Source organism: Typopeltis vanoorti, chromosome 2 (genome assembly GCF_054136105.1).
Source record: "Typopeltis vanoorti isolate ZY-2024b chromosome 2, IOZ_Tvanoo_1.0, whole genome shotgun sequence".
NCBI classification, from domain to species: domain Eukaryota; kingdom Metazoa; phylum Arthropoda; class Arachnida; order Uropygi; family Thelyphonidae; genus Typopeltis; species Typopeltis vanoorti.
Genome location: NC_143550.1, coordinates 52,865,987 through 52,884,336, shown reverse-complemented (window position 1 = coordinate 52,884,336; position 18,350 = coordinate 52,865,987). Strand labels below are relative to the sequence as shown.

The following is an 18,350-nucleotide window of genomic DNA, read 5'->3' as shown; positions in this document are numbered from 1 at the left end:
TGGAAAGGCTTATGTGTTCACAGTATGTGTTATTTATTTTTAACGGTATAGATGACAATACAGAAAGATAAGAAAATAATATTTATTAATTTATTTACTGATATTTTGCTGGTATTATATCCAGCATCTTCAGAGCACAAAAACAGTTTGTCACAGTATGCAAAATTGTTGTTGTTTCGTGTACTGTGACAAACTGTTTTTTTGTGCTCTGAGGATGCTGGATCTAATACCAGTAAAATATTAACAAATAAGTTAATAAATATTATTTTCTTATCTTTCTGTGTTGTGATCTATAGCAGTGCTTCCCAAACTTCTGGATGTCAGGGCCCTCTTTGGAAAAATTAAAATATTTCACGGTCCCCCCCCTCAAAAAAAAATCGTAATATAGATATATATTATTATAATATTTATTGTATTTATATTCAATACAAAACATACACAGCGAATATTGCAAAAATCAAATGCAAATAATACATTTTTAGCATTTTACATACACATTTGACATGGTGTAAAAATTTGATGTTGCCAAAATAAATTATCTAAAACATCGACTTTTTACAGTATGAATTCACCAAAATTTTCTTGTACAAATGTATATTTTATTTCTCTATGTAAAGCTATCTGTATAAAGAGCAAAATAAGCTCAAAGGGAATTAACTCGCTCATTGTTTAAGAAGGGATGTAGAAGTATTGAAACCAAGAGCATTACCCGAAATTCGGCATGTCGTTTGAAAATTGTTTGCAAGTCCCATCACAGGTAAGCTTCAAGGTCAATATTGAAAGGGCACGGCGTGAATCAAAAGCAAAGGCCCATAGGCAGGATTAAGGTGGTAAAGGGAGAAAGTAAGATTGTTGGCGAATATTCGAGAAACATTATCCAGGGTTCTAAAAACTACTAGCAAGACTCACACAGGGGACGTTGGGGGTCCCAAAAACATAATCCAAGGTGCAGGGACACTGGTGTTTAAAAGGTCTGGTTCGGAGATGAGAGGGCTTCCTTTTTCTTCGTCCTGAGTGATCCATCCACGAGAGATCGAGGACGAGAGGTGTCATAAGTCCCGGAGGGGAGGACGGAGAGACCCGTCCACCGATAGCCAGCTGCCCCAGTTGCAGCCAAAGATATCCGGAGGCAACAGGTTAAGGAGAAATCTTGCCGTATTGGTCCTGAAGCTCTGATGCTCTTTTGAGTAAGTGCACAACCCGACCGACATAAAAATCCTTCGCCAGGAAGTTCAAGATGACGGAAAGCCTACCCTATATCCCGCCAGCTGCGCGACTATTCATCGGTGCCCTGTATCGCTTCAAGGAGAAGCGAGGCACCGATGAATAGTCCCCCCCCCCTCAAGCGCCGGAATAAGAAAAAAAGGGAAGGAAGGCACATGCATGATAGGAAGAGACCCACGTGAGCCTATCTGTTCATTAATTGTTTGTGATTTAAGAAAGAATTCCCTAGTTAACTATTGAATTGTCTAGTTTAAGGAGATAGTATTTAGAGTGTTAGCATTACTCGTAGATGTATGTAATCGCTAATGAGTGAAGCATGAGCGCAGTTAATTTCCCTTGGAGAAAATATTGAGCTATTGAATTTTCTTTGATTAATTATATGTGTATTTATGATTGAACTTTATGATAGAGTATGTTCCTGCTATCATATCATTGGAATGTTTGAATCTCAATGAGGTGGATTGTATAAAATATAATTGCCTAGATTATGATTAAGTGTTTGAAAGGAATGAGATGCTGAGATATATTAGTATATATATATGTTGTATTTTGATTGATGCTAAATTAAGAATGTCGAGCCCACCTAATGAATTTATGTTATGTGTATAACTTCCTGATAGCTGTAATATAAAGTATGCTTGTTGAAAATCTATCTAAGTACATGCAAAAGAGTATATACTAGAAACCAAGTTGAGTGATTGAGAAAGACTAAGAATTACCTTTCATAAATAAATCTTGTGATTTCATGTGATATGTACAATTATTGAACCAGAAATTAAACTTATTGTTATTTTTGATAAAAATAGTTGTCCGATTCAATCTTTTGCAATGCACCGATCCTAAAACACTATTCGGACCTGATAGTGGAGATGATTAGCATTGATTTAAGATAAAAAGTGAGTAATTTTTGCCATGACTAAAACCTTGGCTAAAATAGGATATAAGTGATTATTTGATCTACCAGGGTATAAAAACTTTCTTTTGCCTATAGGGGAATTTCAGAGTCTTCAAATAAAGAAATATCTGGAGATCCCAGGCACGAGAAAAATACTTAGGGTAGAATAAGAAAGGAAATACAAAATTATTAAGATAAAGAGATATTAAGCGGATAAAAATCGTATGTTGTTATATAGCCACTAAGTGAAACTCAAGATCGAGAACTACGATCTATATGAGTTTCAATGCCGAAAAACTATCGGCGAAGGCAATTCGAAGCAAAGGTGGAGTAAGCTCCCTCACTATTCTTGATATTCTCTCATAATGTAAAACACAGCTCCTAGGAGATGTAATACTGTCATTACATTATGAGGGGAGGTCACTACCCAGACCGGTTTCAACCTTTTTTGAGGTCTCATCAGTGAGTAGGTAGACCTGAAAGATACCAAAGCTTAGTATCTTCCAGGTCTTAGTATCTTAGTATTTCAAACAAAATTTGTGAACCTGCATCAATGTGTGATTTTTTTTCCATTAAAATATAAAAAATAACAAAAAAGAAATAATAAATAATAAAAATTAAACACGTTTCTTTTAAGATAAAAAAAATCTACTTAGTCTTAAAAAACATTTTCAATTTGTTTTCATTAATTTCACGGGCCCCCCCTCAACAAAACCTATGGCCCCCAAGGGGGCTGCGGCCTACAGTTTGGGAAGCGCTGATCTATCGCATTAAAAATAAATAAAGTTGCCTAAGCTTTTTATAATCAGCAGCCTTGTACTTCCATGTCCAGGTAACCTTCGTGTAACGCAGTACTTATACAATACGGTTTTGATATAACGCAGTCTACAAATTGTAGTATCCCTTGTTCAACGTGGTTTTGATATAACACGGTCTACAATTTCTAGTACGCTTTTTTTTTTTCATATATTTTTCACCGCGGGCCTTAAAAATCAAATTTTATCTTCGTTAAATTTGTGTCTTCTTGTATCGCAAGTAGTTAAAAGTATCGAATTGAGTTTTATTGTATCCTTGAATAAGGTACTATACAGAGGTTTTTGCAGTCTGTGTCATTCTCAACAAATAGTGCAATTAGAGACAGATGGAATAAAAACGGTGCTAACTAATAAATCACATGTCCCCTCTCACAGAAACTATGTTGTATAGACTTAAGCAAAACCATATGCTGCACTGAAACACAGAATATAACTAAAATCTATTGTCCAATTTTTCAATTACAGAAATAAGTGTTTGTTTTATTGCATTTGAAATTCTCGATGTCATTATGACAGATCACAAAGGCTAACCTAAAATAAAATTCTACCAAAAATTGAAACATGCCGTATAATGAATGTGTGAGTTCGCCTGCCATCTCAAATGCAAACAAGATGCCATAAAATTCAACCAAGGGTTGAAACATTTGTGTGAGTTGAGCCAGTTCCGTCGGAACGATAAATGACACCTTGTTGTGAATGTGTTAAAACTAATAGTGAATGTTGTTATGACAGTTTCAGATGTTATGGAATTCAATTGAAGAGAATTAGCATTTTAATTCAACACTTGCCTTTGTCTTTGGGTCGCGCGATCTTTTGTTAATACCACACCAAATATGCACATCTTTATAGCTGCTCTCTTGTGTAAAACAAAATTCAGCTTGTATGTATTGTAATAATTTAAAAAAGTTGAATAATTTATATGCGTATAAAAGGATATCATCTGTAAATCGATGACGTACCACCTCTGGCACGAGTGCCATAGGTTCGCCATCTAGGGTTCACTGTATAAAGTATTTATTGTTAAAAATTGTCTTCGTTTTCTACCAGGAAAGTGCATTAAAAATCATAAGTGTGTTATTCTCAAGCTGAGCAGTTTATTTTCTGGTGAGTTACATACACATGTAATGCTTTTTTTTATGTAAAAGTTTATTTTTATTGTAATGGCCACTAAAACTGTAACGAAAGGGAAAACCCAACATTGAAGAGGAAATTCATTTCTCTCGAAGAAAAAATTGAAATCTTGGATCAGTTGAAAATTGGAGAAAAACCAGGAGTTTTTGCAAGGACTCTGAATTTAAACGAATCAATCAACAATTCGAACAATCAAACAAAATGAACATAAAATCCAAGAAAGTGTTATTACTGGGTCAATGGTAAGTGCAAAGCGCATTGCTCGTGTTTGCGATATTCTAATAGAAAAAAATGGAGAAATCTCTAATGATTTCGATAGAAAATTGTACTCAAAAGAAAATTCATTTGGATGGACACCTTATTAAGCAAAAAGCTCTCAAAGTTTATAAACATTTAAAAGAACTTGATCAAGAATCTTCAGAAGAAATCTCTTAGCATGGATTTTGTGCCAGTAAGGGTTGGTTCGAAAACTTTAAAAAGCTGTTTTCTTTGTATAATCCTAAACTCCAGAAAGAATCAGCATAAGCAGATGTTGAAGCTGCCGGGAAATACCCAGCAGAACTTTTAAAAATCATTAAAGAAGGTGGTTATAGTGCAGACCAGGTGTTCAATGAGGATGAATCTGGGTTATATTGGGAAAAAATGCCAAAACGCACCTATATTTTGAAAAATGAAAGATCAGCTCCTGGATTCAAAGTTTCCAAATATAGAATTACTCTACTGTTTTGTAGTAATGCATTGGGTGATTACATGACAAAACCAATGTTTATTAACCGATCTGCAAATCCTCGTGCAATGAAAGGGCTCGACAAGTCCACCCTACCTGTTTATTGGCGGGCCAACAAAAAGGCATGGGTTACAGCTAGCATGTTTGAAAATTGGTTTTTCAAGTGTTTTGTACCCGATAGAAAGTTACAAAAAGAAAAACAATATGGACTTCAAAATTCTACTAATTTTAGATAACGCACCAGGCCACCCAACAAATTTAAGACATCTGAATATTAAAATAACTTTTTTGCCACCTAATACTGCTTCACTTATTCAACCACTCAACCAAGGAATAATATCAACATTTACGTCATATTATATTCAGCAAACATTCCAATTAATTTTCGAAAAAATGGCATCTAATCCAAACATGACACTGCCTCAAGCGTGGAAAGAGTTTTCAATATTGAATTGTGTGAAAATTATTTCTCTGTCCATTAAGGAATTACAACCCTCTACACTGAATGCTTGCTGGAAAAAAATATGGCCTGAAGCCATTCTGGAACAAAATTTCGTATCTCCAGTGGATGCCAAGCTATGTCGTATAATAAACGTCGCACGCATTTTTGGTGGAGAAGGCTTTTGCGATATGGTTGAAAATGAAATTAGTGAATTAATTGATGCAGAAACAGATTTAAATGAGGAGGAACTGGTACAATTAATAGATGGAGTCTAAGCAAATGGCGGGTCGAGTTCTGCCGATGATTCTGATTGTGATGAATCCGTTAAAGAATGTAGTTTAAAGAAACTAGTAGAAGGATTGGACTTGGCAAGAAAGTTAGGAAGTTATTTTATGGATAATGATCCCTGAATGGAGCGCTTGGGAAAATTCACGAGAAAACTGAATATTTGTTTAGCGCCATATTATGAACTTAATAAAAAACGCAGCATAGTGGTAAGCAAGGTCTTATTACTGACTTCTTGATAACTAAACCAGCCGAAGTATGCAATGAGAATTATACAAATGATGTCCAAGAGATTTCAAGTGGTGATGACCTCCAGCCACTTAAAGAACATCTACGAAATGTTATTTCTGACAGTGATGACGATTAAAATATGCACTTTATTTTATTGTGTCTAAAACATTTATGTATATTACGTGCAATGAAGCTTAATTACAATTTGTAATTTTTATAATTTTAAACTATGTATTTGTTTCATAGTTTGTTTTCTTAACTTACATGAAGTACTTGAATTAAATAATATTATATTTTTGTTAGATATGTCATTGTTGTTTATATAATTTAAAAAAAAAAAACTACACTCATTCCGACAAGGTTCCGATGACATCAGACACGACCGAAACGGTCTACACCCCTGTCCCAGTTTCCACATAAGGATACCCTTCCCCTTCGTTTCCCCCCCTCTCATCCCCACAAAAAATGCGGCCCTAAACATAATAATATATATATATATTTATATATATATTATTAATAGTAACCCGAGTTTCCAAACTTATTTCCTGCATCAAAACACACCCCCATGTTCCTTCCCCCCCTCTTCCTCCTCCTCCCTGTTTATAAACAACCTTCAGCAGGATCTTGGAATTGGAAGGCATCATAGAACCAAAAACATGGTATGTACAAAAGTTTTTCCACCTCTTTTATTCTGCCATAATTGCCTTCTATACTCACCCATAATGCTTTAAAAAATATATATACCCCTTTTTTGAGTAATGTTAGCCAGCCAATGTTTTAGCATAAGGGACATTCCTAAACAAAACAGGCTATAATAGCTGTAATTATATTAAAAAATAAAACGAATTCGGAAGATAACCGTACTTTTTCTATGTGATCTGAGTCTCGCCTAATGCGATTTGTATAACGCAGCATTTATATGGAACCTAACATCCGCGTTATACAAGGATTACCTGTATATCCTTTCCTTGCAGAAGTCCTCATAAGGCTGGTGCCATTCAGGTGATCACTTCATGATCACTCTACCCAGGAAATGTGATACCCCAATCATATAACATCCACTGGTGAAATGATCAGATCTAAGAGTCTCAATCTTCATGTGTCCTACTTTACACAGTGCTTGAGATAGCTGCCTCTCAAGAAATTCATTTTCCTTATTACTAAATGCTATCTCTTCATTCTAGTCTATACTGCTACTGCTATAATTAAAATCACTCATAATAATCAGCTTTCTCTTGTTATCTAACCCAAGTTTGTTTTTTTTTTTTTTGGGAAGGGGAGAATCCATGAAAGGTTATTTGCAAACCTATAGTACAGTTTGTACTGTGGGTGGGCTAAGGATTTTTTTCTGTTTTTATCAATTTTATACATTTTTTGTATTTTTTTAAATTTAATTTTTAAAAGTCTGAAAATCCTGCTGTGAAGACTAAACATGAAACTTTTTCGTCACTTTAGGCCTCCAATAAGCAGGGGGGGGGTCTCACAGTAGGTGATGAAATTTATCTCCCTCTAAAGACAGTCACAAACACCCATGGCCATGGCAGGATTCAAACCTGCAGCTGTTTGGTTGGAAAGCAGATATGCTAACCACTCAGCCAGCCATGCAAATAAAGTTTCTTATACATTCTTCATTACCACCTTCCACATTCTCTAGCCCAGGGGTTGCAAAACTTTGACCGTCGACCCCTTCAAGAGTTTCTTGACTTTTTATCGACCCCTCTATTTTACTATTACATAATTATAATGGGACAAGCAAAAAAGATGTTTCTGTGAGTTTTTAAATTGTTTATTTTATAGTTATTACAGTGTTTATTGTATGTATAATATAGTATATATTATTATATTACTTTTACTACTACTATTGCTATCACTAGTAATATCACTGGTATTATATACTACCAGCCCTGCTTAACCTTCTCTTCAACATAGAGAAGTTTAGTTCGTGAATGAATAACGATTGGATTATAATATGTATGTTGATGAATTTTAGAACATTAATGCTCACTTGCATGTCGACGCGCAAAAATGAGACTGAGATCAATACGTGCGCGGTATATGTACTTATACTTACACATATTCAATCTTGCTCCTGCCGTGCCGGCTGGGCAGGAACCACGCATCCGTTTATTGGTAAATACGTCATTCTAGCCCACTTGATTGGCCTCCGTAACTATTTTCATGACCTCACTCCATATTACAGGTCCTATTCATATCACTGTTCCCACAATTCACTCTTAATTGCGTTGTCATTCAGGATGGAGGTAATCCAAGTTAACCGAATTAAATATTACCCGTACAATGATGTCTTATATTTTTCTATCGACCCCTGAGCCCGAATCGACCCCTAATAATGTTATATTGACCACTTTGGCGACCACTGCTCTAGCCTATAAAAACATCGAAATATCTCTTCCTGTCATCCTCTTTCTCACACCATACTGCCTCAAAACCATTGCTACTATTCCCCCCCCCCCTCTTGCATCTCTAACTTATGTGGACATAAGTTAGAGATAAATTCCCTTTGTTATCATCATCACTCCCTCTTCCTTCTTCTCCTTTCTATCCTCATGAAAAACATCATACTCTTTCATTTCTATTCCTGTTGAGATACCAGTGAAACAATTTCATCTTCCATATTTGTAATGCTTCTGGCATTCATAAATAAAAACAGCAGTCACTTTTAAGTCTAAATTCAGTCCTACCCATGCCACCTATGGTGATGATTTCCCCACATCTACCCATGTTCAATTGCCTTAATCACTATTTATCCCATATATCTCTTCAGACGTGCTTCTGATCTCTTTCTCACATCACTCATTGCACTTCCTTCTAACAATGACCTTTCCAGTTGAATCACAATAAGTCCATTCAAATGCAATCTGTCACTTTCATACAAATCCATTCTTCCCTCAAATACATGCTACACATCTACAAACTGCTCTCTTTGCCTTACACGGTTCTTCCAGCATACCACTCATGATTCTTGCTCTCTGTCTCAACTCATTGTTGTACCTTGTCAATACATTGGCAACCTTTCATGCTATGTTGTTATTTTTCACTATCCTCAATAACTTTCTGATATCCATTCTTACATAATAATTTATTTATTAGAAAAGAATTTGTTCCACAACCACCACTAACTGTCACACGCATGTATGCACACACGCACACAAACAACGACTCGTCAATCCATTCCTTAAATGCATTCACTACATTATCTCAGGCAATGTGTTCCAATCACTTATCACTTTTCATGCAAAAAATTCTGCTTCTCACTTCCATATTCACACCCTCCTTATATATCTTCCAAGGAAGAGGGTATATAAGGAGGGTGTGAGTATATATCTTCTCCCCTTCAATGAAAAACCTTTTCTGTGCTAATCTGATCATAACACCTTAATGTCTCGATTAAATCTGCCTTCCTCATCCTATCTACTAGGCTCTGCAAATTGCATTTTCTCAACTTCTCATCATACTCAACATTCCAGAGGCTAGAAACTACCTTAGTCAATTGCTTCTGGACCTTTACCAATATCTCTTCATCCTCTTAAAACCAGGTGACCATATTCGGTCACCTGGTTTTTAAAGTGTTTGAGTTTTATCCAACTTTCATTAAAAGGCTTCCATTATATCAGGCTTTAAACAGGCTATACAGCCTGTTCAAAGTCTGATACAATGGAAATATAATATCCTTACTTTTATATGTCAGTGTCTGAATCATTGTCAGACTCTGCTGCGATATCCTCACCACTTTAGCAATGTGTTCCATAAATTTTAGATCCTTATTTACCATCCGTCCCTCTCTCTAAATCTCTTATTTCTCTCATATCCTCCAAGATATCCCAACTAATTGTATATATAATTGTACATAATTGTATACTCTGCATCCCATCTTTGTTTTCTGAATTTTAAAACTTTACAATTTTCAACATTGAACTGGTAACCCCACTTATTTGTCCATTCACACAATCTATGAGAAAAACTGGTATTCAATTCCTCTAGTAAAGCCACAACACCTGCTCTACTCCCCATAGTTCTCACCTTTGCATCATCTGCAAATCCCTATTCTAACCTTCCCCAATATCATTAAGATACAAGTTAAACAGTAATGCTCCAAAAACTACTCTTGCAGTGCACCACCAATGACTTTCCTTTTATGGAATATTTCCTCAAAACACTTTGTGATATATCATCAAGTCCAACAGCCTTATTAACATCAAGTTTACTCAATTCCCCATATACTTTCTCCATCCTTCCCACTGCACTCTAGTTCTGTATGATGTCACAATCACAAGGATGAAACATTAATGCATATTTTGGGACCACTGCTGGTGAGCTGAATGCTGGTTATTTGTTTGATCGAATTTGTTGGTCGAAACTGATCCCAAAATGCATAGCATTTACATGTCCAAAGGATATGTGCTTTGCATTATGAGATACTAAAGCAAGTGATGTGTCATTTGCCTTTATATATGAGTTGCCCACTCATGAAGTTACTTCACACCCAAACTTTGTTTGCTTACACTTGGATAAAAGATTAAACCAAGAATGTAATTTATAATATAACCAAGTGGAAAAACTTTCAAAAAGAAGAGTCCCTGGATCTTCCAATTCAGCCTAGTAAAGACAGCACTTTTAAACAGACTACACTTGGTAAAATTATGAAATGTGTGTGACCAAATCAGCCAGAAATGAGCCCCAGAATTCCAGAACTGCAGGAGCCACTTTCTCAGTCAGATTTGGATGGGAAAAACATCAGTTGAAATTACCAATAATGAACCTAGTATAACAACTGAAAGAACAAATAGAAAAGCAAGTAAAACAACTGAAAGAACTTAATATGCAGACAAGATCATCAAAAAAGAAAGATGAATTAATAAAAAAAATTAAAAGATGTGTTAAAAAAAGGAACTACATCTAAAATAGAAAATGTAATAAAGATGGAGAAGGTTGTAGATGGTGCTTCATAGTCCATAAACTCTTCTGAGTTTATGGACTATGAAGAACCATCTCATGCAAATAAAGGGAAAGCAAGAGATACAATTAAAGAAAAAATAATAAAGTTTACTGATTCAAAGTTTTCTCAGTACAATTATTATCTACATGAAAAGAAAATAACTAGCTTCCAAATAAAGAATGATAGGCATGAAATTGAAATAATGGAAAGCTATGCAATAAAAAAATGCTATGCATTTTATTATTAATAAGGTAAAGCACCTTTTGGCTACTTGTATATGAGATATATGTGACTTCTGCATTATTTTAACCTTGGTATCTCTCCTGGGTCTGGCTCCCACTGATGAGACTTTAATAAAAGTTTAGTAGCCCTTCCTATTATGCATAGCATTTTACATGTCCAAAAGGGGGGGGGCGCTTTGCATTATGGGATACATACTAAGGTAAGTGATGTGAAGTCATTAGCCTCTATATACAAGTAGCTCAGACGTAAATGTATTTCATGCACAAAACATTGTTTTGTTTCCTTGGGTAAAGGATTAACGTCCTTTGTAAGGATTAAGCTTGCTTGGGTAAAGGATTAAAACCAAGTATATAATTTCTTGGTATCTTTAACATATAATAAACCCAAGGTAAAAAACTTTCAACTATTTTCTCATTGCCTCATTAAATGTATGAGGATTCCATAGGCAAATTAAACAAGAACCTATGTGAAAACTTATGCTATGCCATAATATCCTTTTTTTTTATTCCACAAAACATACTTCTGCATATATAAAGATATAAAAACTTTAACAGATAGATATCCACTTCTTTCTTATTGGAGCTTTGGAAGATTTAACAGGGCTGGAGTAGGAGTTCTTATTCTTGCCCCCCCTCCCACTTCCTTGGGTCATTCTGTAATATCCAAAGGGATGAATCCAAAAGGGTAGAATCTTGACAATAGACTTGAAATACTGTGGATGTATAATAAGGTTTATGAAATGTTTATACTCCATCCAATGCACAGTTAGACGAAAATTCTTCCAGGAATTGGAACCATATTTAAACAATGTCTACTACATCATAGTAGCTGGAGACTGGAATTGTATTGAAAGCCCCACATTAGACAAAACAAAACAGGAGGAGACCCCAAGAGTGAAAAAAGTAGAATATAATTATTATTATTATTATTATTACATGAGACCTCTAGGGAGTCCAAAGACTGATGGAGGGAGGGCACTTACTCTACAACTCTCTGTCTCCACCACCCACATCGAACTGCAACTACACCAACACTATCTACCGCCCACCACCACTAGTAAATTCACAGATGATCACAAACATCCATACCCACGGCATGATATGCACAATTAAAAACATGTCTCAACAATGCTCAACTAGTAGACATGTGGAGGATACACAATCCTTATCTCCAGGCTTACACATACATGAATCATAGTATTGGTACCCGTCTTGATCAAATTTATATCTCTTCTTCCCTTATAAATAAGATAATTCAAATAAAACATATTTCCATCAACATGTCAGTGTTCATAATCCAGTTTTACTTAAATTCTGCTGCATAAAACAAGTAGAGATCTGTTCTGGACCATGGAGACTTCCACCAGATTTTCTGTGGATTCTAGACCCTCCGTTCAAACTGAAATATTGTTACATGGAACTGGGATATATAGTTAACATTCAAACAAGCAGTAAAACAGAATATGATTGAATGGGGCAAGGAACAGGCTTTCTTGAAATGGAAAAAAGTTGAAAGACCTGTATAGAGAGAAGCTGATTCATAGCAAACCAATGCAATGGTATAGAATGCAGCAACATCATCAGAAACATTAACATAGAGATAGAAGTGGAAAATCAAAAACAATAAAAGAAAGAAATTTCAAAATAAGAATACAGCAGCACTTAACAGATAGCCCTTCAGCTGCATTCTTCAATAGGCAATTCGCTAAATTCTGCGAAGAAAGGACTATCACTCAAATCTGTGTTGATGGTGGACTTGTTGACCACTCAAGACAGCCTCAACTCCTTTCAAAAATACTACAGAAATCTGTTTGAAGACAACAGTATTATGGGAAATTATAACTCTTGGAACATTAATGGCTTTCCTGTTTATATCCAAGATGGGCTTGACAGACCCATTACAGCATCTGAAGTTACCACAGCCTATAAAGAATGCCAGACCAGAAAATCCCCAGGACCTGATGGTCTAGGGATAGAACTTTTCTGCAAGGTCTGGGATTTTATTATTCCCATTCTAATCATACTGTTTAATTCTTTTCTCTTGTCAGGACACATACCAAGTGAATTTGTAGCAATCCATACCATCCTCATTCCAAAACCTAATAAAGATCACACTTTGATCAGCAGTTGGAGACCTATTTCTCTATAAAAGCACTCAGGTGTATGAAGTTCCAGGCTGAGCAGTAGAATTTAATCGGTTTCTCTATGTGATCTACTCCACTTAGTTAATAAGAAAAAAGCAGTCGATGGCAGTGTTATCAGTAGACCTTACTCGAGCATTTAATAATGTCTGGCATCCCAGACATTATTAAATGGTCTTATATCCATTATCAAAGGAGACTATGCCAATTCAACTACCCACGTCCTAGTTAATGGGTTCCTGTCAGACCTGGTCAAAATTCGAAAAGGAGTCAAGCAGGGTTGCCCTCTTAGTCCTCTGCTTTTTGCATTGGTTCTTGAACCTTTCTTACAGGAAGTCGGCAATACATGTGCTGTGCGAGGAATAACAGGTCCTTCAACTATGAAGAAAAATAAGGTATTAGCATATGCAAATGATGTGGTGGGCACTTTGAAGGATAATGATTTCGTATACATCTTTTTTGGTATGTTGGGAAAATTCAACAAGATCAGTGGATTAACTTCTAATGCAGATAAGACAAAATTAAGTTTTTGGAAAGTGGCATCTTAAGGCATTCCTTTTGGACTAACCCCTAAGAGAGAACCCTTCATTATACTTGGAATGTCCTTCTCCACTTACCCAATATTATCAGTTCAAGAACTTATATACAAGAACATCAAAACCTTAGAAGACCGGAAAATAGGGCCACTTTCCTTTTCTTCTGAAGCCATAGTACTCAAAACCATAATCTTCCCTGCTCAGGTGTACATAATAAATATTACAGACATCAGAAACACTGAAGAAAAGCAATTATATAATAAGCCTGTGCAATGTTTTTGGTCCTACTGATACCAAGAAATTAAAAAGGAATTTCTTCAACTATCAAAGCATGGAGGATTTGGGCTTCCAGTCTTAAAATTCTGCTATTCTAATATTGCAGACCAATCACACATGTGCAGACCTCCTGTACTACCCCAGTTTTACCCCCTGTTTGAGGTAAATGATTATAAAGGTCCAAAAGTTGAGATTGTTCCTGAATACTACAACATTCTTTGCTTAACTCTAAGACTGCTACAACACTCTGGCATTGACATTCTTTCCATTAAAAAAAAGTAAAATTTGGTATAAAGAAATCTTTAATCTCTTTTGGGGCAAACTTCCACAGCTCTGTATTGACAACAACACTGTTTCATAACTTATCGAAGTTCCAAGGATACCCTAACAGGAGGGATCTTGCTAGGAGAATTGCATATGGTCTATTTCCAGACAATACCATCAAATGGAGATACTTTAACATCGGAGATCCAATCTCTGACATCTGTTACTAATTGGAAACAGCAGAACATGCATTCAACAGCTGCCCTCTTGCCCTGCATATTTGGAACAGATTATGTAATGTGTCAGGCATTTCATTACTTACAACAGAACAGATTATTTTTTTTGCAGTACCCACCACTGGTCAGCAATGGGAAGAGAATTTTGATTTTTATAATTAATCAATTATAACGATGATACATTGCGCCATTTGATTGGAAAAGGCCTAAGTTCGATTCTCGTCATGATGGGAAGAATCTTTATATTTTTCAATCGAAGGTGAGTTAGCCGATCTCATACAGAATATCAAGGTTTTTTTCCTTCCAGAAACTTGGGTTTTTTCATCCCGCATACATACAAATCAGCCCTTCAGAACACATGCGACTTACAGACAAAAAATACTAGCTGTGGTGGTGGTGGGCAGTGGATGGCGCTGATGTAGAGATGATTGGTAGTAGAGGATCGGTGTAGTGGTGGAGACGGAGAGTTGTACAGTGGGTGTCCTCCTGCAATGAGTCTTTGGATTCCTTGGAGGTGTCATGAATAATAATAATAATAAGAAGAAGAAGAAGAATGAATTAAAATACCATTTATGGAAGGTTAAAAAGAAACATAGATTTGAAAACCAACAATACGACATCCAAATGCTTTATAATATTGTATTTTGGAAGTTTTATTGTTCGGTCATATGATTTTTGTATTTAGAAAGAAAGGGTGGTCTACATCATCTAGCCAAATTTTTGGCTAGATGATGTAGACCACCCACATTATGCAGTATTCACCAGGGGGGAGATAAAATTCTGTTTACTTTTGCTATGAAAGGTTTTTTAAATGCTTCCATCCTCTTAATTCAATGTGGCCTTATGGTCAATTGCAGGGATGACTAGAGATCAATATCAGGCACAGAAGGCCCACTCAAGGCGGTTAACTCAGATGAGGCTAACCACCTGGGTATCAGTCATCTTTGCAATTTAGTTACAATTGGTCTTTTGGTTTTCATCTACATGAGATTAGGGAAAAAGAAAAACTGATAACCTTTAAGCTATATGATGATATAAAAGAGCTGAGGCCTTTTCTCTGTCTCTCATGTTATCTATCTGTCTTTTCTTTCTCCTAATACTATCAGGTTCTCTTGCACTCCTATACTAACTACTCTAGGCCTATGATGAGCACCCATTTACTTTTTCACCTCAATAAAGGTCAAAACTAGTCTGGATAGTGGCCCTTCCCATAATTCATAGCATTATACTTGGCTGTAAGGCCATGTGCTTTGCATTATGGGATACTAAGGCAATTGATGTGAAGTCATTAGCCTTTATATACAAGTAGCCCAGTTGTGAAGTAACTTCATGCACAAACTTTGTTTGATTACATTTGAATAAAGGATGAAACTAAGAATATAATTTCTTGGCATCTTTAATTTATAATATAAATAAGTAAAAAAAACTTTCAACAAAGCTTCTCACTCCCATGCTCACACCCTCGTTATACAATTTCCAGGGATTTCCTCTTGTTTTACCTTTGCCTCCCTCTACTCTATAAAACTTACAAACCTCTGTTGAACTGTATACCATCAGATTTCTTAATGCCGTTTTCCTTCATAATGTGATCCACATAGTATCTCCTTCAGTTTTAACTGCTGACTTATTAAATGAATTCTTTCTCTGAGAATTCTGTAATTTTGAAACTGAGACTTTTTCAATTAAAAATTCAGCACCACCTATACACTGAACTAGTCACAAACCTCTGCTGAACTGTATTTGTTTTCCCTGAATCAGGATTCAAATTTTCTTTTTCTTTTTTTAGAATGAGTTTTAATAATTTTTTCGGAAGTATATGTTATAGCATCACAGATATAAACTTATATGTTAGGAAATAAAGGACTTTTATTATTATGATTATTATTATTGACATTTGACCTCCATGGAGTCGAAGGACTCATCGTGGGAAGTCCATACTCTCCCGTGCAAAAAGATAATCAAACCATGCCTTATTAAATCCATTCACAGTTTCTGCACTCATCATGCTTTCAGGCAATGCATTCCACTCACCAATCACTCTCCATGCACAGAACCCACGTCTCACTCTCCTGCTCACACTTCCTCATTCCCTTGAAAACCAGGTGATCAAATCTGCACACAGTGGTCCATGTAGAGACTGATCAAAGCCTTATACAAGGGAACCATAACTTCTTTGCTTCTGCATTTCATTGTCCTCATTATTATTGCCACAATCCATTGTGAAATTCTTACAATCTTAGCAATAAGACCCTTAAACTTCAAGGCTCTCTCTCTCTACATCATCACTCCTAGAGATCTCTCATTCTCTTACCACCTCCATCAAAGTTTCTCCATTAATTTTATGATCTGCATCCCAACCTTGCCTATTAAATTTCAAGACCTTGCACTTTGCTACATTCAATTGATAATAAAGAAAAACAGAAAAATAAACACTAGTTACATAAAATGCACAAAGGCCAAATGAGAGTGGCTATGGCAATTCTGCCTGCAACTGATATTTGATAATTACTAATATTATTATTATTTATTATGTGACACCTTCAAGGAGTCCAATGATGAGGGAGGTCACCTACTCTACAACTGTCTGTCTCCACCACTTAATCCACCAACGCCAAAAACCACAACTACCATCATCATTATCTACATCAATGCCATCTACTGCCCACCATCACCAACACTAGTATTGTTTGTCTGTAAATTGCATGTTTTATCAAGGCTGATTTGTCTATATGAAGGATGAAAAACCCGAGTTTACGGTAGAAAAAATCCTGAGTTAGTGATCTCCATATGAGATCACTAACTCACCTTCAATTGAAAAAAACTCATATAAAGATTCCTCTCATTATGACGAGACTTAGGCCTTTCCTCTCCTGGAGACTAAACATGCTGTTATTCATGCATCCAAGAATAGGAGGTTTTCACTAAAAATGGATAGGGTATTATATTAAATGACATATCATCTCTAGCCTAAAAACCTGCAGAAATGTCCAGGTGACAGCGATATTCAAACCAACAGCCAAAGCAGAAATTAAACTAAACTAAAAGAATAGTCATAAATTTTATCTCCTTACAGTGCAATGCAATTCAGTTATCATTCATTTTACATATTTTGATTGCTGGTTTTGTTCATGTTCAACATATAATTTTGATTCTTGTTTAGTTTTTGCCACCCACATTAACCTGCTACCCAAGGCAAATGCCCCAGTTTTTATCTCTCCCCTGATCCATCCCTAGTTAAAACACTACAGACATTAAATAGTCAAAAATCCTTCAGAAAACCTTTAGAAGGTCTAATAATAATCAAAAACATGGGAAATTTGGGAGGAGAGCATGAGGTCAGGGAGATGAAGGGATCAGGGCAATTAATTAGTGGACTGAAATTGAAGTAAACAGACAAGCCATTGCAGGGTCCTTAACATTTAATACTGAGATTGCAGAGATGCAAACTCGATAATTCCCCTCCCCCAACTACACTTCACACTATAGGAAGGAGAACAGTGAAAATATGCACCAAGAATGCAGGATATTACATTACACCAATGTAAATCAAAACTAAATACACTAATTCTTTTTTGCACAAATAATAAAGTCAAAGTGTGCAGCATACATGGTCATTGCTCAGTTATAAAAAAATAAATAATTAAGAACACCTTTTATAATTACCTTTTCCACGAAGCCCATCTTTTACAATTTTCAGTGCAGTTTGTATACTCTCTTCACTGGTAACATCTAATGGAACAACATGAAGTTTATTAGTAGTGTAACTGGTTGTAAGCAGTTTTGCTCCACCTTCCTCAGGTTTTAAGCATCCAGCAAATACATAAAATCCCAATAATTCCAATTTCCTTGCAAGAAAATATCCAAATCCAGAATCACATCCTGCAGGGGGGGGAAATAATACAGTATATAAAAAAGTTGAATTGATTAAATTTCTTTTTCAACATTTAC

General features: G+C 35.7%; 1 protein-coding gene across 4 annotated transcripts in view; it reads right to left on the bottom strand.

The window, feature by feature from the left end:
* The window catches only part of LOC150109013 (short-chain dehydrogenase/reductase family 9C member 7-like), a 154,660-nt gene that overhangs the window by 111,127 nt on the left and 25,183 nt on the right, over positions 1–18,350 (bottom strand). For all 4 annotated transcript variants that reach the window (XM_090411308.1, XM_090411289.1, XM_090411318.1 and 1 more), the window contains exon 2: positions 18,066–18,281. In XM_090411308.1, coding sequence (XP_090267434.1) covers positions 18,066–18,281 — 216 coding nt within the window. The remainder of the gene's footprint in view (positions 1–18,065; positions 18,282–18,350) is intronic.